This window comes from Parus major, chromosome 1 (assembly GCF_001522545.3).
Source record: "Parus major isolate Abel chromosome 1, Parus_major1.1, whole genome shotgun sequence".
Classification (NCBI taxonomy): domain Eukaryota; kingdom Metazoa; phylum Chordata; class Aves; order Passeriformes; family Paridae; genus Parus; species Parus major.
The window spans coordinates 13,128,332-13,151,338 of record NC_031768.1 but is presented as its reverse complement, the minus strand read 5'-3'; the positions used below and the strand labels follow the sequence as shown (position 1 = coordinate 13,151,338).

General features: G+C 38.2%; 1 protein-coding gene across 2 annotated transcripts; it reads left to right on the top strand.

The window, feature by feature from the left end:
* The first annotated feature begins 159 nt into the window (after positions 1 to 159).
* ZFX (zinc finger protein X-linked) lies at positions 160 to 23,007 on the top strand. Of its 2 annotated transcripts, XM_015638420.3 has the most exons (8): positions 160 to 178; positions 5,144 to 5,232; positions 5,652 to 6,218; positions 14,700 to 14,849; positions 15,043 to 15,186; positions 15,281 to 15,415; positions 17,622 to 17,762; positions 19,185 to 23,007. In XM_015638420.3, the coding sequence occupies exons 2-8, from the start codon at positions 5,172 to 5,174 to the stop codon at positions 20,369 to 20,371; spliced, it is 2,385 nt and encodes a 794-aa protein (XP_015493906.1). In that variant the 5' UTR covers positions 160 to 178; positions 5,144 to 5,171; the 3' UTR covers positions 20,372 to 23,007. The 2 variants fall into 2 exon arrangements, with proteins under 2 accessions (XP_015493906.1, XP_033368114.1); XM_033512223.1 differs by lacking the exons at positions 160 to 178; positions 5,144 to 5,232 and adding an exon at positions 7,309 to 7,387 and having other exon boundaries at positions 6,107 to 6,218.

The window sequence follows — 23,007 nt, the reverse complement described above, 5'->3', positions numbered from 1 at the left end:
CGCAGCGGAGCGAGGCGCGTTCCGGCCCGCGGTGGCTCCCTGCGCGATCGCGCCGGGACTGCCGGCCGGGTCCTCTCCTGCCCCGCCATCTCCTTCTTCTCCTCCGGCCGGGGATTCGGGCGGCGCGGGCTCGGCAGCGCCGGGAGCTCTCCCGCAGCCGCCTTCGCCCACTCGCCCTGTAAGCAGCCCCCTAATCCCCTTGGGGCCCCCTTGGTGCTGGTTTAAAGGTGCGCCTGGGATCGGTCATTTTCCCAATTTAGGTTTCGTTAAGAATCAGCTTATTTCCTTTGGAATTACTGTCGTCTGGCGCACAACATCCCAGTGAAATCTGGAGAAAACCCTTTTCTTTAACCGGTTTCTGCAAATACCCTACCAGTGAACTACAACAAAGAGGGGAATGACTTGAGGGTTTTTTTTTTTTTGTAGAATTGGAATGAAAGCGGCAGCACTGATTCTCCTGCCAAAAGTGGCGGAGATGCGTCAAGAAATTAGCAGCTGAATGATCACGTTGTTACATTTGTAACATCGTTTTTATTCTTCTGTTTCTGCACCTAGTAATAACGGGGGTTATTTTCAAGGCCGGAATTAAATCCTATAGGAGTGTGATTTTATTTATTTATTTTTTTTTTTGCCTTTCGCGTGCGTGCGACTGAAAGCAGCGTGTGTGTGTATGTGCCTTGCGTTCCCCACAAGTGGGTCACGTCAGGCGAGTTGTGACACTGCAGCAGTGGCGTGGACTGAGCCCAGAGCTGCCTCAGGAGCACCGCGAAGCCTCGGTGGCTCGGGGCTCTGACCCAATTGGGACACGCCAGGCGTGCCGCAATTTTTAATGGGATGTAGCAAGGCACGACGGGAACATGGTTGTGGCTGTACACTAAGTCATCCCAGCGTGGGTAGGGGCCAGACTTGCACATGGGGAATTTTGCCGTTTTACGCCTTGATTTGTAAGAGTTTCAATGCCTGAATACTTGGTTTATGGCCTTACTGCAAATTCCGAGTAGGCAAATGACTATGCCTATATATATCTTTTTCACAGGCATGGATTTTCTGAGGTTTCCCCTTTTCTTTCCCTTTTCTTTTTCCCCATTTCCCTTTTTTTAAATTTTTTTTTTAAATTTATTTTTTGGTGAGAGCAGAGAAACAGTTTCTGTGGAATATTAAATCTCTTTTAAGGAACTCTATTTTTAAAGTGTTTCTTTTTATTTCATCTTCATTGCCTTTCTAGGTCTGTTGAGTCAAGGGCCTGTAATGTGGCAGGACTGGTGTACTGTCTGCATTGTTTCTCTTGACTGATTGTTCGCATGATCATTTTCATTTTGGAAGGTTATTGCTAATATAGTAATTCCATTTCTTCCATTAGTATGTAATTTTCCATCTGTCCTTCCACTTGAAAATGTTACCTTGAGTAAGCTGGCATGGACCCAAGCCAAGTAAAAGGTTGTAGTTGTTTAGTTCTATTCAGAGGTTATAAAACTGATTCTGGGTGCCTCAGGTTTTTTTGTCACAGTGGTAGGAGTGTTACTAGAATTCCTGAGATTTGAACAAAGAGCCAGAAGAGAAGGACTAAGTGTAGGGACATGGCTGGGCACCTGCTTTCCTTTCAGATTTTGGGTTCCCAAGCTGGAACTGAATAATTGATTCTGTTTGCTTTGATGCCAGGTCCTGTGGTAAGTGTCAGCTAGAATGTTTTGGAAGGATGAGAGGAGTTTCTGTCCTTCTTGAATTCTTGCAGGATAGTGAACTGCTGGAATTGCTTCCTAGCCTTTATGGTACCACAGAGCTTGGGGTGCTTGCCAAGGAATTGAAGATGTTCTCTGTGGTGCTTGCAAGGAACAGCTCTGGTATTTCTTGTGTCACGGAGCTGCTGCTACAGGTAGAGAACCCTGTGGTGTTCCTTCCTTTGTGTGGCTGTGTCTTGTGTCCCTGTGCTCACCCTCTGCTCAGAAGAGCAAGCAGGAAGAAACAGTGTTTTCTCATCTCCTTGTTAGAATGCTCAAACCCTGAAGTGATTTTGGGAATATTTTTGTATTTTTTTACCTCAGCCATAGACAAATTACTTTATACCTCTTTAGACTGCAGATTCTGATTTGGACACTTTTATTATTTCAGATAGTTCCATTAATTCCAGTTTAAAGTGCCTGCATCCTCTTTTGGCCTTTTTCTTGCTGCAGATTTCTGTGGATGTGGGGTCTGTGCCCTTGTGGAGCACTTTTAAACTCTTTATGATCCTGCACAGGTGTAAGAATTGGTGTGCACTGATGTGTTGCCGAGGTCTGTATGCTAAAGCACGTTATAAGAAACATTATTTAACAAGAGATTCATTGACTGAAAGCATTGCGGTTTCTTTCTACCCTGGAACAAGCACCAAAGCAAATGTTGGATGCCTTTTTAAGACACAGACTTGAAAGCCCATGTGTGCAGGAAGTGTCTTTGGTTTGTTGGAGCCTGCGCCTTTGTTTTGAGCACATTTTGACAGTGTAGGTGAGAAGATCTGACCAGTGAAGAGGCTAGAGTTATGCAGTGTGCAGGTGGAAGGTGTGCTGGGCTATCACTGCTGTGAAACTGCACCCTCTAAACACCACAGGGACATTTTGGGTTTAGCATCTGTTCCCTGGAATCCAGGTAACAGCAAGAATAACAGGGAAGAGATGGTGTCAGCAAGCACTTACAGGAAGCTGGAAAGTAGTGATGGAGACCTCTGCATCTCATGGGTGAAGAGGATAGACAAAAGGACAGTGAAAGAGTGCCTCACTTAGTGAAATGAGGAATTTAGGGAGTGGATAGGATAGAGAAAGTACAGGCATGAATCATAAGAAGTGGGAATTTGTGGTGGAGTAATGGTCAGGTGGGTGATGAAAGCAGGAAGCAGGGAAAAGCGAATGCCAGTTCTTCCAGTAGCTGGTGGTGAACTGATACTTCAGGCTGGTCAGGTCACAGCAGATCGCAGGCTGATGTGTGTGATAATACAGCCCTTAAAAGCACAGGCACAAAGGGCATCTGAACTTTTCCCAGAGAGATGGACAGAGAGTTCCATCTTCTTATGGGTGTGTTGTCTGAGGAGAGAAGCAGTTTTATTTCTTCCAACCTTTAGTACCCCTTTGCCTACCAAAAACCCCACTCCTAATTGCTGATACAATCTTTGCTACAAATTGATGAGTAGCTGAGGTTTGTGTGAATGATGGGAGTGTACTGTAGTTTGAAGCTGGAGGGATGAAATGAGCAGGTGAGGTAATGAACATACTATTGGTGTAGGCACACAAAAAACTGGAAAAGAAGCAACAGAAGACAAGAAATGAAACAGTGAAGACAACACAGAAAATATGACAAGATGAATAGGAAGGACATTGGTAGTGGACTGGTTGAACATGTGGAAGGAAAGCATTTTGGGTATGAATAATACTTACTAGAATTACTGTATGGTATTTTGTCACTCTTGTTTCTGTGGCATGGCAGAAATTGATTGCCATCAGTCAAGCTATTTCTTGCATCTAAGGCTGAGAAACACTCTTCTTCTGTTCTTGGTTCTGAAAAAAAGCATTGGGTGAAGGACTATTTCTCTTAATAGTGGGCTCTTCTGGTGTAAGTGCTTGATAGTCAGAATAATTGGGAGGTGATTTATGTCGAGTTGGATAACACAATGACTTGTTAGCACAGCTGTCTTTAAAATACAGATGCCTTCCAGCTGAGCATCACACAAATACAGAACACATTGGACAATTATTAGTGTTCCACTATTTTTCTTCCAGTTCAATGTCTGGCTGTAATTCTCCCTCAATTTCTATAAAAGACAAGGCCTGAGTGACTGCTCTGGAGGCTGGACAACACCCCAAGGGAGAGTTCCAGAGGTGAAGACTTGAGAAATTTTAAGCTAAAAAGTGAGGCAGATTTAGAAAATGCTTGTTCTAGATTATGGGTTTAGATTTGTGTTTTGGACTAGTTAATTTTTACTTTTGTATAGCTGTTTCCCTGATAAAGACTCAATGAATGTAAATGTTAGTTGATGTAATTTGGAAAGGTTATGATTCTTATGGAAACCTTGGGTAGAATCTTGATGTTTTGTCTGTCTTTTGTGAAAGTATCATGGAAATGGGGAGCTTTCTTCCTGTGACTGTGAGAAATGTTTGGAGGAAGAAAAATAACATCTTCCACTTCCACAGTAATACAAGCAGAAACATGAAGCAACAAACAGTCTGTTGCCTCTTGCTCATTCTGCGTGTAGGAAAGTAGTTGGACTTAAGTGTAAGGGAGTAGTACAAGTTTATGTTAGACTGCATTTTCCCTAACTAGGTTTGCCTGATCCTAACTGTAATGCACATATGTAAGCAGCAGAATTCAGATTGCAGTTTCACATTTTTGCAAGTATTTTAACTTGGTGGTCTTGTTTGGTTCTTTCATTAAGAAGATCGAAATCCTAAGACATTATGCATTGAAATGTTGATGTGCTGTTCAAAAATTTTGGTATAACATGACATTTGGTGATTTTTGAGAACTAACTTGTGATACTTACGGTACTTTGTCTTAGGGCAAGAGTTTTGAAAATATTTACATATCTAGGTTTGCAAACATTTGATGTTATGCTCTGGAAGCTGTTTATGTTGATGATTAGAGTTCCTGAAGTGACATAAGAGTGAACACTTCCTGACTGTCCAAGAATGAACATGAGGACATCAGAACTGGTGTGCATTTGAGATAACGAGCTCTCTAGGTTTAACTTATCATATTGAGCCTTAATAATTTGACAGTTCTATATTCCTCCCCATCAAATATGGACTTGTGTTCCTTGAGTAGGAATATGCCTAGGCTTTGTCTTCTTTTTTTTTTTTTTTTTTAAGATGATAAGTCTTATTTTCACATTCCTTTATGAGCTGCTTCTGTGTTTGTAAAGCCTTAGGGTTTTGAGAAATGGACCCAGAGTGTTGGACCTTGCACTCTAGTACAGACAGTGGATGTTTGGTCATCCGGAGTAGTATTGCTGGGATCCCAGACTGAGGGAACCCTGATTGAAATCTGATTAATCTTATAGTCATGAGGTGCTGTGTGTTAACTTCCATGCACCCAAAATTTCAACTTTTCTGTGCATAGACAGAGGCAACTTTCTTCACCTAATACAAGTGAAATAACTTTTCTTCTTTATCTTCTACAGACACTGTGACTGATGAGAGTTAAAGGCCATGGATGAAGATGGGCTTGAATTGCAGCCACATGAGCCAAATGCATTTTTTGATCCAACAGGTCTGTAAGGAGATAATATGTAGATAAGTGTTCACATTAGATGCAATTGACTATTGTCTGTGCTGCATCAGTGCTTTTGTCTAGAGTAGTTGCTTTTGAGTTTGGGTTGTTTTTATTACTCAGAGCAATATGAATGAGCTACTGTTCTTTCAGTCAAGTAGTAGTTGTTTGGGTATTGGGGGAGAGTCTAAAAATTGCAAATCTTTCCTGAGAGAGAAAATCTTGTTCATCTTAGTTATGTTAGCATCTACTGAGGCCTTGCTTTATCTACCTATCTTAATAGTTCACATGCTGTTATGTCAGTTCTACTAAAGTGCAGCATAGTGTAAAAGTTGAAGTGAAACAAGTAATTTCAATTATTAACCACCTCATGCGAGACAGTTTTACAATTTAAGTGCTATTTTAATTGTGTTTTTCAGGAGCTGATGCAACACATATGGATGGAGATCAGATTGTTGTGGAAGTACAGGAAACAGTATTTGTTTCAGATGTAGTCGACTCAGATATAACTGTGCATAATTTTGTTCCTGATGATCCAGACTCAGTAGTAATCCAGGATGTCATTGAGGATGTTGTTATCGAGGATGTTCAGTGCCCAGATATCATGGACGAGCCAGATGTGTCTGAAACAGTCATTATTCCTGAACAAGTGCTGGACACAGACGTAGCCGAAGAGGTTTCTTTGGCTCATTGCACTGTCCCGGATGATGTTTTAGCTTCTGACATAACAGCAGAGACAATGTCCATACCAGAACATGTACTGACAACTGAGTCAATGCATGTACCTGAAGTTGGACACGTAGAACATGTAGTTCACGATAACATTGAAGAAGCAGATATTGTCACTGATACTCTGGGAACAGATGTTGTTTCTGAGGAAGTCTTGGTGGCAGACTGTGCATCAGAGGCAGTGATCGATGCCAATGGAATCCCTGTGGAACATCAAGATGAGAAGGGCAACTGTGATGATTACCTTATGATATCCTGTAAGTGTTTGGGTAAAGCCATCAAACTTCTTATGATACGGGCTTGAAATATATGAGGGAGGGATTAAGACAATACCCAAAGCAGAGTTTCTCTATTTTTTTATTGAAATGCAGATCTCACAAATGTACTCACAAAGAGGGATTTTTAGGAGCTTGTACCAGCTAAAAGTTGTGGTGAAGCTAATGGAGAGAAGTACAGGCAAATGCACATCTGATTATAAGTTATTTCTGTAGCAATTTATGGTGTATGAACAAGAGTAAGAATTCCAGTAAACCAAATGCCATATACTTAATAAGAACTGAAAGAAAATTAATGTGACAATGTTTAAAAATGCTTTGTGTGCAGGTTACTAAAATGACTACCAACACATTAAAGAAACAAAAATATTTCGTGGAAAAGAAAGAGTAAAAAACCATGGTTTCTGAAAATCCAATCCTTGTCTTGTTTTTTTGCTAAGCCCCCACCTCTTGCACTCCATTTATTGTTGGATATAGACAGCAATATGGTTTTCTTTGCTGTTAGGGTGTGTTTTCTTCTCTTGATTAAGCAAAGGACAGAGGTATGCAGCTAACAAAAAGAGTAGCGATTGCTGCTCATAACTGAGAAGTGAATGTCTTAATCTCCCTTAGGAACAGTGGCACAATCCATTTGAATCATATTTCAAAAGGCTTAAATAGAGGGTGGAGAAAAATGAGCATATCATCAATCCTTTTTCTACTGAGGATATCAATTTGTGTGAACTAGAGTTTACTCTAAGTATGTTACATATTATAATGATTACTCAGTGCAGCACCTATGAACATGACAGTGTCATGCTGAACGTTTATTTCTTGTAGAAATAGAAAAGCCTTGTTAGGCTGTTTTGTTTAATTGCTATTTCAGGCACTTCAGTTTTGTGTGGTGTTAAATAATTCCATTGATGAGGTGTACTTCGTGCTGTGCTTCAGTTATCTTTTTTCTTTTTTTTTTTTTTTTTTTTTTCATTTTTCCCCCTTCTTTACTTTTGGACACATTTTTGAAATGTATAATAACTTGTTTTAATTTTATATTCTGTACTTACAAATTTTAATGTTGCTTCTCCTTACCTAGGATCACTGCATTTCTTAATTTATCATCTCTTGAGTTCCTTGAGTAACCTTGTTGCAGCCATGTTTTGAGTTTATATGAGGTACAGTTAATTCTCTATTATCTGGGAAAACAATGAAATGGGATAATGCAAAATATGGATCACACAAAATATTGTAAATTAAACTGCAGGATTGTACTGAGGTGAAATAGGTCAGGGGAGCTGTTCTGAAATTGTATTGATCCAAACTGGTAAATGCACTCTTGTCTGTCTAGTTTGGTACAGATAAAACTTTCTGATTCTGGACCCAAGTTAGATTAGATGAAAGCAGCTCAAATGCTTCTGAACCTGCCGCATAGTTATACAGCAAACTGGATAATCTGTCCATGGATAATTGAGGCCTGATTCTGGTGGTGATCCTTCCCTCTTCCATATCCCTGACTGTAGCTCTTCCAGGCACTGTTGCTCCTGTCTCTGCTAACCCCTCCTGTGCAGGTTTTCCTCCTGCAGTAGAGCAGGGCCTCTGGGGCTGCTGCCATGGAGCACCTTGCAAACCATGCCTTTTTAAGTGCACAGAGAGGAGTGGGTGGATGTGTGTCCTGTTCATCACTGGCAGTGACTGAACAAAGACAGAATGTCTTGGTAGAGGCCATTTTGGATGATCCCTATCTAGCTGGGAAGGCTTCTTAGATTTATCAGTCAGTTGTCAACAGGTGGTGACTGGCAGGAAGCACAGAAATTTCGTTGTGCTGGGATAGTCTCCATTTTCAGTCACGTATTTCTGCAGTTTCATACTTCATTTATTATTAAATTTCTCTTGCAATGTACTTTGTTTAGGTTCAGACCCTTAAGTAATCCAGCATTTAAAATAATCGTTACGCTACAAAATACGCGTTCTATTTGTGTTTAATGTTCTACAGTTCATTTTAAAGGGAAGTCCCTACTACCACCTACTGTGTTTAAAGCTTGCATAACAAGTTCTTCTGGTTGTGAAGGCAGAGCCTGGTGCTTTTCCATCAAATAGAGATTGTCCTGCTAAACAGTCTTTGTTGTATGAAAAATACAATTTGAATTAATTTTTCATTATTTTTTTTGTTTGCATCAGCAGTGTGTGTGTTCATTGATCTGATGCCTGTCTCAGTTTTTCAGTTGAACTTAGTTTTCAAAAGGTAGTAACATAAAGCCAATCCAGTTTTGGGTTTTTCATCCCAACTTGTAAATTTGTGTTTGATTCTGGCAAACCTCCCTGAACTGCAGGGGCAGATGTTGGAATGTAATCTTGTCTGCCATTACCGTAGCCAAATGTTGCTGCTTCCCAGATCTGGGAGCTAGACTGTGTTCTTCAGAATGCCTTTGCCTGTCTTCTTTTAGATAGGCACTTGAAAAACGGGATGACGCTTTGTGTTCTTTCTGTTGTAGGTTTCTCCATCTGTTTTCTCCATTGAAAGCTATTGGCAAAATCTTTTTGCTTTTTCCTATGGCTCTCTTTAAGCATTTCCATCTTTGTTCCTAATAAGCTGAGTATACATATATTTTCTTAAGATAATTTTCTTGGCTTTTTCCTGAAAAATATGTGATTTGAAATGACTAATCTGTGTGTACATTTTTTTTAATGTTGTGTTTCAACCTTCTTTCTTGGTCTCAGGCTGATTTGTCTTTTCAAAGAGTACAGTTCCTGTGGGTTTCATTCTGTGACTTTGCTTCAACAAACTCAGTATTTTTAATATTTCTTATCCCAGTTAGATTTAATTTAGCTTTGGCATTAATATGCTTTTTCTATATTCATTTTCAAGGTAATGTTTCTTGGCACAGCTTTATATCACTAGTTACTTTTTGATGTACTTAATTTCTTTTCTTGGATACTTTGTCTTTGCCCTCAAGATTCATTTTTGTTCCATGGTAGATTTCAGGCACTTGCAGCAGAGCAGAATCACATATTAATTCAACTAAGAATGCAAACCTACCAGTTAGTGGCTTGAAAAAGATGAAAGGAGGTTTGATTTTTATTTTTTAATTTTTTTTCCATTTTTTTTTCCCTTTCCCTTTTGCATGTTCCATAACAAGCCAGTTCATGAGTTAGGTCTGAAAAGTACAAATTGTTCTGTGACCCACACTGGTACTAATTATTTGGTAGCTTGGAAAACCATTTCTTCATAAGTGAAACAGTGGAGGTGAGATTAGCTGGTGTTTGTCAAAACAAAAAAAACTATCATGCTTTTACTAACCAAGGAAAGCAGTGCCCTGCACCTGGCATAAGATGGAAATTGAATGGGTTTTTGCCTGATTTCATTCTGTTTGGCAAAGATAGGCACATCCTCTGATGTGAACTGATTTTATGAGATGAAAAGTTGTATCCTGATACACTCTTAACTGCAGTAAAAATAGAGAGGCAAAAAAGTTTGACAAGAGTCTGGAAAGAGTGAAGGGCAGCCTCACGAGGCTTAAAGTTCAGCTTTAAGAATTTAAATATTTGCAAATATGGAAGCTGTGTTATATCCGTCCATTCCTCCATCCCCTTGCTTTTCTCCAAGTTAGACATGTCTCTGGTTTTTTTAATCTGAATTAACACTTTTCATTACAGGAGTCTGAACCCAGGGTAACTCACACAGAGAGAAAGGTTTCACCTAAGCCTATGAAAATCAATCTTTTTTCATCCTTGTTGGATGTTTAAGTTGAAAGCAATGGATCTGATGAACCAAACCATAGGGTTCATGCTTTTCCTTAGGGCCTTTCAGTAGACTTCGAGTCAAGAAAGCAAAATGCTTTCAATTGCTTTTTTAGCATAAATACCTCTCTTTTTCCCTGGAGGTTGCTAAAGATGCAGGAAATCACATTTTTCTTTCTCAGAGGTAGAACTTACCGTCATGCCTCTGTCTGACCACTGGAGTGGCATCAACAGTTGTTGCAGCTCTGGCTGTTCAGGAGGTTGCCCTGAGAGGTGATGAAAATAAGAGTTAACTTGGGCTGAGTGATGTCTCAGAGCTTAGTCTGTTTTGTGTGCTAGGAGCAGAGGACAAGAAGGACAAGGGTTAGATCCCAGTTGGGAGCTCAGGAATTGCACCTCTACTAGATTACTGCCCTGGAGGGACCTTTTGATGCATAGGATATACTCACGTGTAAAGGCAAAGGATTAAAATGCAAATAGAGCATATTGCTCTTCTCTCACAGGTTAGGAAATCTGCTTTGCCATTCAAGAAATAAGTATGATAAAAATAGCTTCTTCTGTGGACTAGGTCTGCTGTTGAGTGAAGTAGATGTTTCTGTCACAACAGATCAAAGCCAGGGGAAAACAGAATGCTTTTAATCTGTTTTAGAGAGAATAGTTAGTAATGCCCTTTTTCATTAAGATTTCGTAAATAGGGTTGTTTCTTTTGTAAGCAGACAAGTGTCCCATGATACACAAGAGAACCATTTGGGAACGTGAAGGCTGACAAAAGAGATGGTTCTTGTCTAATTGCTCCATTGACACATTTTTAAGATCTGTTTAACTGGTGTAGATAGACTTTTCCTTACACTGTTTTGGTGTGTTTTTTTAGCAATAAGCAGTGGGTACTTGAAAAAGATGGAAGGTGTCTCTGTGCTTAAGTGAATTTTATTTTTTACGGTCCTTTAATATTCCTCATTTATCCCACATAGAGGTGAAATGATAGGAAAGAATAAGTTTAAAAAGTTACGGAATCCATTAAAAATAAAGGCAGTTATATTTGCATTTTTAAATTACAAATAAACCACTGTAAGGGTACAAAGTCTTTATCTGCCTATCCCTCAAATATTGATATAAAAAACTAAAAGCAGCTTCTTGGGGAAAGTGTGTGTATCATGGTTGAACAAGAGATGTTCTATTGAAGCAAATCAGGATCTTGGCCTGACATTTATCCTTCTGTGTGGGGAAAATGGCCTCAACAAGGTTTTAAATGTGGAGTTTATTATCCATGCATAGGAGCTTGTTTCTGTCACAAAAATGCCATTGGACATGCTTTAATAGAAGGGTAGAAATACTGGAGATAATTGTTCTTTGTTTGTTACTAGTTTATTATATTATTTTTAAAATTAAGTTTAGTATTTTCTAGGAAACTAATGCTGTCATTGTGATAGATCACATAGAATCTTTTGTTGTCTGTATCTTTTATTTCTTGACTTTATTCTTTATTTCTTGTTGCTTTTTTTACCTGTTGGTCTCTTTTCGTTGATTTCCTTTTAAGTGCTAACTAGACAGGTTTTAAATATGCTGTGGCTTTCATACTGTGTTACACCTTTCTCATCTGTTTGTGCTTTTAATAACAATTCTAGCATTATCTTTATGTGGAAGCAATTATTGCAACATTGGAGAAGCACATGCAACTCTTGAAATTTAGTCTGTATCCACTTGTTTACTGAATGAAAGCTAGTATAGGGGGGAAAAAAATCAGACATTTAAAGTTTTTACTTTACTTTGTCCAGTTCATATCTGATAAAATGGAGGCACAAGGTATGACACCTCTGGAGTAATGCTAGCCTGAACTTTATTTTTAAGTACTTTCTTTTGACTGGTTGGGGTTTTTTTTGTTTTTTTTTTTCTTTTGTTAATGTCCAAGAGGAACAATATGAAAGAATATCAGCCATGGATGGTTATTTGTGGGACCCCTCGATGAGCTATGGATTCAAATGAAAAATTAATATCATCAGAGTTCCAACTTGAAACTCATCAGTCAAGTATTTCTGAATATTGTTTTCTCTGATTGTAAGACACATACATGGAGAATGCAGAAACTTTGGGCAAATGTTAAACAGAAAGAAAATTTCATAAAATGCTGTCAGTGAATCAGTATAAATAAATGCTTGTGTAGCCATAGGACAAATAACCTTGGAAATGGTACTTTCTGTAATAGATACCCATTCTCTTTCACCTTGTTTGTATCTTCCTTTGATCTTTACCTTTTTTCCTATCTTTTTCTTTCCATCCTATTTTTCATCTTTTATCCATTTGTTACTATACTGCAAATATTACTGCTTTTCAAGCCCATGAAGGACTTCAGTTTTTAAAGTACTGCCAGCTGTTAAGAGTTAATGTTTTTCCTTTTGGATGAGAAAAGTTGACTTCATACCTTCTACTCATCAATTTCCTTACAATTTAATGAATCTGTTAAAAAGTATTTGAACCAGTTGTTATATTTTTAAAACATTGCTGAATATAAAGGGAATTCAGGGATAAGCAAACTCTAAATTGTATAACTGGTTTTTTATTATGTTGGATAAAGTAATACTTAGAATCTTGGAGAACTTATTTCAAAGCATGAATAGAGCATGTTTTTAAGACCTAGAAGTCATCTGCTGTGTGAAAGTTATCAATGGATACTTCCATGTATAAATGGAAGTAAGAAACTCTTGTTTGGTTAAAAGAAATGGGCCCATTTCACATCATGCACATAGGTTTGTTTTCTCTCTGCTTGATTCAACCATGATTTTCCTTCCTTGTGGGTATGTTCCAGCCATCAGTTGATCTTGGTGGCAGACTTCCCTTTTGGCTTCAGAGGTGTAAAGTCAGTCTACACTGATTTGAAAGCCTTCCAAGTACATGTGCCTGACGCTGGAAACAGCCAAGTTATGGGAGAACTGCTACATAAATGTAGTGTAGGAACAAAAGCAAGTTTTCTTTTTTGTCAGAGTTCCAATGACATTTGGTATGTCATGGTTATGACAAAGTCACAAAAGTCTGTTGGTAACTGAATATATACACTGTGGAGCTACATTGCTAATATGATTCAAAAGAACAGCTTAAGCTTTTTACTTCTAAATACTCTGGGGTTCAGCTACAGATGTTATGTTGTCCCATGACACAAAGTAGTTTTTTAAACATCCTACTGCTTGAAACAGTCTGTACAGTGGCCACTGATCATGATCATGGCATTCAAGTATTTAATGTTTTTTTTTCTGTTCTTTTGGTAAGGAGAGAGACAGACAAATTTGTTAGTGCTTTATAATTTAATGTTATTCATATTTTTTGTGCGTAATGATGCTCGATTGAGAAATTGTACTTAAATACAGTTGTGTTTGATACGTGAGACAGAACATGTGATAGTTTATCTAATTCAAAGGCTAATTTATTGACTTAATAGCAGGAAAATAATAGTAATAACGTGTTGAGCTTTTTTTTAAAGTATGTATTTAAATTTAAGAATGCAGTTACTGAGTAGTAAAGCTATGATTTATTTACGAGGGTAGTTCAATGAGTGCTAGTAAAGTAAGCATACTTGGTGAAGTATTTGGTATGTGCTAGGCATGGTAGTTAAAAATTCTTCAACATTTATAGGACAGTTCTTAGACTTCTTAGTATAAATCCCGTGTCTTTCTGTCATGAACTGAAGTCATGTGTGACTCTTAGTGAGTGACAGTAAAGTCACAAATTACAAAAGTATTCTGTCACGTTAAGAATTCTTAAATAATCTCAACACCGAAGAAACATCCAGGGCTTCTGAAAATTGGAAGATTCTTCAAAGGTCTTGAGACACTGGATTTGATTTTTGTGAATGCATTCTTACTATTTTTTTCTTGAAAACCTGTTCTTAGTAAAGTAAGATGTGGGGGAGGTGCCTGTGTACAGTATGCCTCAAAAATCCAAGTGTGTTCCTCGTAAAGCTGGCTGTCAGCCATGTGTATGTGGGATTCTGGGCAAGTTTCAGCAGTTCAGGCTGGAGCGTGGTGTGGGTGCCCTTCTGGAGGTGGTAGAGGAAAGTTTGGGAGTGCAGTTTGGGGCAGCAGCAGGAATGCTCTGCAGGGCTCTGTCAGGAAGGGCACCAGGGACAGGTTCCCAGCGCTGCAGTGGCAAGGGAGCATTGGGGTGCTGTGCTCCATCCCCCAGCTGTGGATGGCAGGAGGAAAGTGGAAGAGTTTCTTCCTGGAGTTGCTGTTCAGGTTTCCTCTCCTGGCAGCTGGAAAAGCATCACTACCAGCACTTTGCAGGGAACCAGGTCTGACAGCCAGCAGTAGTACCACTTGCATCAGACAGGGTTGAGCAACAGATAATGCTTTTGAAAAGAACAATTAGTAGCTTATTAGTTGTGAAGGAGAAAGCAATTAAAACTGAGAATAAGTGAAATTATGCCACAGAGTAAAGTACTGATGTGTACTTTCTTCCTACCATCATCTTGCTGCAGATCACAGTTTCCTTATTAGGGTTGCCTGGTGAGGTGCTCATGCTTCTAGTTCTGTCACTGCAGCATTCTTGCACTTCCACCTTAACTAGAAGATAACAGCTTGAATTTATTTTTGTGTTGTCATTGTTTTCAAGGATATGAAAAAAAATATTAAAGGGTAGGTTCTTTATCAAACTTTTTTAATTTTAAACTGCTTCCAAATTTGAGTCATAAATTAATAAAGTCTTTCATATATGTCTGTCTGCATATGACTGGGTAATTGTAATAACTTGTTTTTGTAGTGGATGATGCTGGTAAGATAGAACACGAAGGTTCTGCTGAAATTACCATGGAAGCAGAGTCAGAAAGTGGCTCTTGTAAAGTGGATGGCATTTGTCCAGAAGTCATCAAGGTCTATATATTCAAAGCAGATCCTGGAGAAGACGATTTAGGTAAAATACACTTGTTTGAGACTGCTCCAACCTGTCACTTGAAATTTTGCATGAGGCTGTGGTTTCTCTCAAGTGGTCTGTAAAGACCTGTGAGTCTGATACTAAAGACTTGACAAACTTGCAGTTTTTTGTGGTTTAGTGTAGATGTTGGTCACATGTATATAAAATATTTTGCTCTGGTCTTCCTAATTAGGGGGAACAGTAGACATTGTGGAGAGCGAGCCAGAGAATGACCACGCAGTTGGATTGCTGGATCAAAATAGCAGTATTCGTATTCCAAGGGAGAAAATGGTTTACATGACTGTAAACGATTCTCAGCATGAAGACGAAGACTTAAGTAAGTAGGTGGCTTTCCTTTGGGAACAGGGATTTTCACTTTCAGCAGTGCAGCATTCCTATTTTTTTTTCTTTTAAACTTCTTTTTCTCTTAGATGTTGCAGAAATAGCTGATGAGGTTTATATGGAAGTGATTGTAGGAGAGGAGGATGCCGCAGCCGCCCATGAACAGCAAATCGATGACACCGAAATTAAAACTTTCATGCCCATAGCTTGGGCAGCAGCTTATGGTAAGCAACATTCAGAATAATTATTCTTGGTAACACTGCAGCAAAGTGCCAGGGATTGGTTTTTGGAGGGTTGTCCAGACTATTTGTGCTTTTGTGTTTGTTTATAGAGCTTTAGCTTAACAATGGTTTCTTAGCATAATGAGCCTTAAAAAGAAAGGAAGAGGGAAGTTGTAAGGCAGGCTTCTTCTTGCTCCTATCTAACAGGCATTTTCTTTCATACTTTCATGATGCGAAAGGGAAAATACATGAGCTTCCAGCTAAAAAATTGAATCTCAAGTATATCTCAGAATTTTAGGATACAGTGAGAGCTGGCTTGGGAGTAGAACTGAATATTTTTATTAGGGAGAGAGGCAAAAAAAGAAGGCAAATGGGTATAGGTAAGATTCAGTGTAGCAGTGAAAAGCAGCACTGAGCTCTAGCTCAATTTAAATGCTTTCTAGAAAGATCATATAAATACGTGATTTCATTATAAAAATTATTGATTAATCAGTAATTAATTGATTAATGAAAAGAAGTTGGAGGGAGATTTTAAATACATAGCAGAACCTTGAGAGTATTTCCAGCATGCAGAACCATTTTTCTTGATCATTGGTATGTGGACACCAACTGGTGCACAAATTGATTTCCCAAACTTTTGTAAGCTTCAGACCAGAATTTCATCTGAAAAAAATGGTTTTTTGTTCCCCCTTTCTCCTTCTAAACAAATCAAAGGAAATAGTAGAGTAGAGGACAAAACTTAGATATTTGCATGATATGAATTGTGGTGATGATGCCAGCAGACAATTGTGCTGGGAATACAGTGGGGGCTGGAATCTTGGACATAAGCCAGGACAGGCGAGTTTTCACCAAGCAGTGTGTGTTTAAAAGTTACTTAAGGGATGGCTGGTAGTGCACCCAAAGCCTTATCTTAGGCCATATACTTGTAAGCCCAGTTTGAGTGAGAAGGAAATGACATATGCCAGTCTGGGCGGGCATTGAAACTGAAATCGAGTGAACTTGAAACAAGTTGAATACTAAACATTCAGTGATTTTGATGGAGGGGGAGAAAATTGAGAAGAATGTATTAAAAACAGTGAGATGGAATTGAAAGGAGAATTTAAGAATGTGGAAAACTGTGGAGTGGTTTAATTGTCGGCAGTAGTCAACCTAGCATGCAGAGTGAGAGATGGTGGGGACAGGGAGAAATTAAGCATGGAGGCCTGAAAATGGCAGAGGAACACTTGAGGTAGCATATAGATGAGAATCTTCAGGCTCTGCACATGTGCCTGGCTCTGAGTCTCGTTACATTAATCACAAATATTAATTCTCAGCACTCAACGAAAGGAACAGCTACTGAGGATCTTGCACTTTCTTCCACTTGAGTCTTCCTGTCTTATTTGTGTGCTTTGTTTTCACTAGGAAATGTTGGCTTTTATTGATTCAAATAAATACTTGACCACAAAATTTATTACTGAAAGTTCACTTATGCTCTTAAAGCACCAATGTTAAATTGATTGCCTATAAATACCTTCTTGAATGTATTTGTAATTTTCATGTTTGCTTTACATACAGTGATACCATTTGTGTATTAAACACAAAGCTCTGTGAGGCTTCCTTCTTTCTGTTACACAACACTGAACATGCTCTTTGTTCCCAGTATAAAGAATTTGTAAGTGCTAAAGCATCAGGTGTATAAATAGTAAGTAGTGTACTTTGTTTGCCACCTTATAGGCTGTTCAGAAGGATTCTTTGATTGCAGCTCCAGTTCAGAAACTTGGTGTGTGACAAAACTTGAGTCAGATGAATTCAGACATACAAAAGTGAATGAGAGCTCACACACAAATGTATTTCAGGACTGAGACAAAAATCAGGCACAGTAAATACTGTTACGTGGTATTATTTACTAATGTTAAACATTTTGGGTATAATTAGCAACCAAAGAGATTCAAAAAATGCTGCATTTGAAGGAGAATTCTCTGAGTAATGAAAAGTGATTAATTCCTGTACATTATGTACACCTGTAAAATTAGGTTAACAAAGCTAATGCTTATAGTACCAAACATAATTCCTAAGTTAATGGTGAGACATTTTGCAGCTTATGCTGTACATGATTACATTTTGATTAAATGTCCAGATAATAGTTTATCATTTCTGTTGCTACCATCGTAGAATTTGTGCTCAAATTACCTGCAGTGTTGGTAGGTAACTTTTTAACTTACCTTGGTAGGTAATAATAACGATGGCATCGAAAGTCGGAATGGGACTGCAAGTGCTCTTTTGCACATAGATGAGTCATCTGGATTGGGGAGACTGGCCAAGCAAAAACCAAAGAAGAAGAGGAGACCTGAGTCCAGACAGTATCAGACAGGTGAGTATGTGGTGCCAGGCTCTCATTCATACAGGCACTTGCCCATAAACAGATGCATTTGGAGTGTCCTGTAAAAAGAGGGATTTGGGAAATTATTTGTTTGACAGCACTTCTTCTTTATAAATGAGTGCATATTTTATTTTAAAAATTTTAAATACATGGGTGATTTGGATTGTGGCAGATGTTTTAAAGGAAGCCATCTCTGACATAGGTAAAAGTATCATAGCAAAAGGTTAAAAAGTTATATACTTAACTTGCCACACCTGTTCTAATGTTTAACTTTTTAAAAGGTGATGTTAGATAGATGGTGTTCTGTAATATTACCTTTAAAAAGCCCTTTTTGTCTTTATTGGAAATATATAAAACAAAGCATTTCATTATATCAGCTCAGTAGCTACTGGAAAGTTTGAACATTCTATACTAATGTTCAGTATTGTAATTTCTATACCCTTTCCTGTTTTAATGGTGAAATAAAATTGGCTTGATGTTTGTGCCTATCTTTTTCCTTTCACCTGTAAGAACAGAAGTGTTCTATGGCATAATTTGGTTTCTGCTGTTACTGTGTTACGGTCAGAATATTTATTTGGTTTGATAAAGTTGAAAAAAAACTTTTTTCTTCAGTAGCCTTGCCTTAAATAATACTAAAAGTTCCTTTCCAAATTGTGACTTAATTGTAGGAGTTCTGTTCTGTTTTGTTTAGCTTGAGTTAGTAAAATGTGCAAATTGAAGTTGGCCTTTTCTATTTCCAGCTAGTCAGTTCTCCTTATAAAATGTTTTTGGACTAGACAGCTTTTTTAACATGCATAGGCAAATATAGGGTAAACAAATCGGGGTGATAGATGATTGCAAATTATTTCAAAAGCTTTGAGGTTTCTGTATGTGAAACATGTTCTTATTTATTCCTGTTTGGTAGCTCTTCAGATTGTAGCTGTGACAGATGGTGTAAGAAGGAGGTGTTAGTTTGGGGACATCTGAATTGTAGTCAGTGGTAGGTGATTAAATTGCCAGATTAAACTTTATCTACAGATTTGTAGAGTCAAGAGAAGGTTGTGTGCTTTGCTTACTAGATGATACTCAGTTTAACAAGTTGGCTGCTGTTCTTTGTACCAGCCATTGGTTTCTGCATGTATTTAATGTGTCAACTGAGTCAGAATTCTTCAAAATAAAATTATTTGAGGTGAAGAACATCTTTGGTTGTCTCCATCAAAAAACAGTGTTTCCTTTCTCTTAGTAATAAAAATGAGTGAAAGTAGTAATTCCCTCAGTTTCTTCTGCCTAACTAACTAACAAGCTTGTTTATTGTATGGTAAAATGTGTGTATCCCATCTTTCTCAACAATCCTCTTCTTGTTAACTTCTGACATTTATTGAACTGTAGTATTGTTGTATAATATTGATAAAGGGTTTTTTGGTTGTTTTTCAGCAATAATCATTGGCCCTGATGGTCATCCATTGACAGTCTACCCCTGCATGATTTGTGGAAAGAAATTTAAGTCCAGAGGTTTCTTGAAAAGGCACATGAAAAACCACCCAGAGCACCTTCTTACTAAGAAGAAATACAGATGCACAGACTGTGATTACACTACGAATAAAAAAATAAGTTTACATAACCACTTGGAGAGTCATAAGCTGACCAACAAAACAGAAAAGCTTATTGAATGCGATGAGTGTGGGAAAACCTTCTCTCATGCAGGAACTTTATTTACTCACAAGATGGTGCACAGGGACAAAGGAGTTAATAAAATGCACAAGTGCAAATTCTGCGATTATGAGACAGCGGAACAAGGGTTACTGAGTCACCACCTTTTGGCTGTCCACAGCAAGAACTTTCCTCACATTTGCGTGGAGTGTGGCAAAGGGTTTCGCCATCCGTCGGAGCTCAAGAAGCACATGCGGATCCACACTGGTGAGAAGCCCTACCAGTGCCAGTATTGTGAATACCGATCTGCCGACTCTTCCAACTTGAAAACCCACGTAAAGACTAAACACAGTAAGGAAACGCCGTTGAAGTGTGATATTTGTTTCCAGACTTTTTCAGATACCAAAGAGCTACAGCAGCATACACTTATGCATCAAGAAAGTAAAACACATCAGTGTTTGCATTGTGACCATAAGAGCTCAAACTCGAGTGATCTGAAACGACACATTATTTCAGTCCACACAAAAGACTATCCTCATAAGTGTGATATGTGTGATAAAGGCTTTCACAGGCCTTCGGAACTGAAAAAACACGTGGCGGCTCACAAAGGTAAAAAATTGCACCAATGCAGACATTGTGACTTTAAAATTGCAGATCCGTTCATTCTGAGCCGCCACATACTCTCAGTTCACACAAAGGATCTTCCATTCAGGTGCAAGAGATGTAGAAAGGGCTTTAGGCAACAAAATGAGCTGAAAAAACACATGAAAACACACAGTGGCAGGAAAGTTTATCAGTGCGAGTACTGTGAGTATAGCACTACAGACGCCTCAGGCTTCAAACGGCACGTGATTTCCATTCACACAAAAGACTACCCTCACCGGTGTGAGTATTGCAAGAAAGGTTTCCGAAGGCCTTCAGAGAAGAACCAGCACATTATGCGACATCATAAAGATGTTGGGCTGCCTTAAAGTCTCTTTCACAGACTTATGGCTGGAATTATAAAGGAAATTTGCCTTTCAGGCAGTTAGCTTATTTTAAAGCCAATCACCTGCGATCACACACACACAAAAAAAAAAAAAATACAAAAAAAATACTGTGCATTTGATTTGTTGCTGTATAAAAATAGGATTATTGCTTGTAGTTGACTTTTATACCTTTTGTTCAATAGCGTGTTCGGAATTCTATTCAGTTTGTTTAATAAATGAAGAAAAGATGGCAACAATAAAGTTGCATTTAATAAAGTAAACCCTGTCTCTTACTGAATTTTTCAACCGTAATAGTTTATTTAAGTATATTTATCTTACTGACCTCGTTGATACTCACAGTGTCCATGTTAATGCAGTTTTGTCGTGAATTTTAAAAATAAGAAATTTCTCTTGATAAAATTGTCAGAGGTGTGTATAAAATGGGGAATTGTCATGTTGACATTAAAGTCACTAGGGCCCACCTGATTGTCCTGTTTTAACTATACAGTCTTCGTGGCAGGTTAACTATTTTCTGGTTGAGGAGTTACAAGTCTCACTTCGTGTTTTCATTCTGGTTTCAGAGATAAAAATACTTTAAAAAGTGGTTTGGAGCGGTTTTTATCTTTCCTGGGCAAATTTAAAAGTATGCGCAAATATTACATTTATTGTTCTGTGCTTCTTTGTCTTTGAAGGGTTTTGTGTGTTACAAAAGAGTTGGGTTTTTTCCGCTTTACTCCTGTCTTAAATGTTGGAAACTTAAAATACTCTTGTTCCATTTGCAGAGTTAACAATAGATCACAACTGTCTGTATGTGCTGGTAAACGTACCTCAAACTTTATGCTTTTATGTATGTTGGTATTTCTTTGAAAGAGCAGTTTGTGGTTCAAATCACATTTTTATTGTTAGTTGTTTTAGAATAAAATTTAAGACCAAGAGGTGCCTCAAATTTGGAAACCAGATATTTACAGTGAGAGCTTAAGAAGGGAATGGAGCAGAGCAGATGAATTCATAAGGAGTAGAGACGTTGTAACATAGATATCCTTAATAAGAGAAGTAACTTATGATAGATGCAATTCTGTTACTAAATGTTTTTCCTGAGCCATTAGTAGCAGTGTTCAGCTGCTGTTTATTAATTAGTACAGTATCCAGAATTAACCCAGTTCTTTTAATCTGTTTATAAGCAGCTGGGAGAATATTACAATTATTAGATGCAATTTTGCCACCTGAAGACTATTATAAAGTAGCTCCGTATCATTTGCTAATTGCAGTGTAAATGTGCCAAGCACAAAGTCACGTACTTTAACAACAACCTTGGAGCAAAAAACCCAAACCACTTTAATTACAAGCCAGATTTTAGGACCTTTCCCTGCTTCCTTTGCTCAAATTCCTACCCCAGCCACTGTTTGATGGTGGATTGCAGAATTCAGTCCCTTCTGCCTGCCAGATTAGGATAGATTTATAACCAACAATTCACTAATGGAAAGGCTTCAGAGACTGGGCCAGTGTTAATTCCTGTTTCTAGGCAGGTGAACTTCCAGTTGAAATCAAACAGGAATTTTAGTGTTGGTTTCAAGTCTGGGGTGATGGAAGGACAAAGGTTTCCTTTGTGGATGTGCATCTTCTAGGCCTTTCGTATTTTGTCTTGTTAGTGAGCCCTGCCCCTGCTGCTTATCCCTCCTGTCTCACTGTAAGCTGGAATTCTTGTCTGTAGTGTGCGGTTCAGGAGAGTCCAATGCCATTGCCTGTGTTGTAGGATGGTTTTTTCTTTCTTTGCCTGCTTGCAGTGCCCCCAAACTTGCGGGGTGTGCTCTTGTGTAATATTGCTACTAGCGGGCCATGACCCTTTAGTGCGTAATTCCTGGCTGTGCTGCATTGTGCCTTCCTTGAAATCCCCGCTGAAGCCAGTGGATTTCCTACATGGCCGTAGTGTCCGTTGCCTGCTGATGCCAAACCAGATGCAGTAAAACCCAGCAGAGATTCCCACTTGCTTCTTGCAAAATACCTGCCTGTGACTACTTTTGTTTCCTCTCTTATGTTCAAGCATTTTCTAACTGGAAACCTGGAAAGTGTACAAAATCTGCATAAATTCCCATAGTAGTGCTGAGGATTTTAGCCATTTTGAACTTTATTTTTTTAAATAAGCTGAAAGACAAAGAACACAATTTTACGCATTTTCTTTCTCTTACGTAGCCTGGAATCATACACTTTTTTTTTTTTTTTTTTTAAAGCACAATGTTGAAACTTTTTTTTTTTAATAATTAAGGGTTTGGTCAAGTGGATTTTGTAAAATGTATTTGTCTGTATAAAGAGAAAAGGAAATTATAGTTATTGTTAATGTACTGACATTAGTTACAGGTTAGTTTTAATTCTTAAATAATTTGCTTAGCAAATGCTATGAAATGGATGTTTCAGTTTAATGTTTAAAAAGGTACAGATTTTTACAAGGACATAATATAAATTATTGTTCTGTAGAAAATACCCTGTTAAATATTGTATATGTCCTTCCCTCTGTACACTTTGTAAAAAAGACAAAAGAAAAAAACAAAATACATAGAACCATATAGGGATGTGTGACAATTATTGTAATTGTGTACTTGATAATAACGTGAAAAATAAAATTCAAAATATTTTCCTTTTAA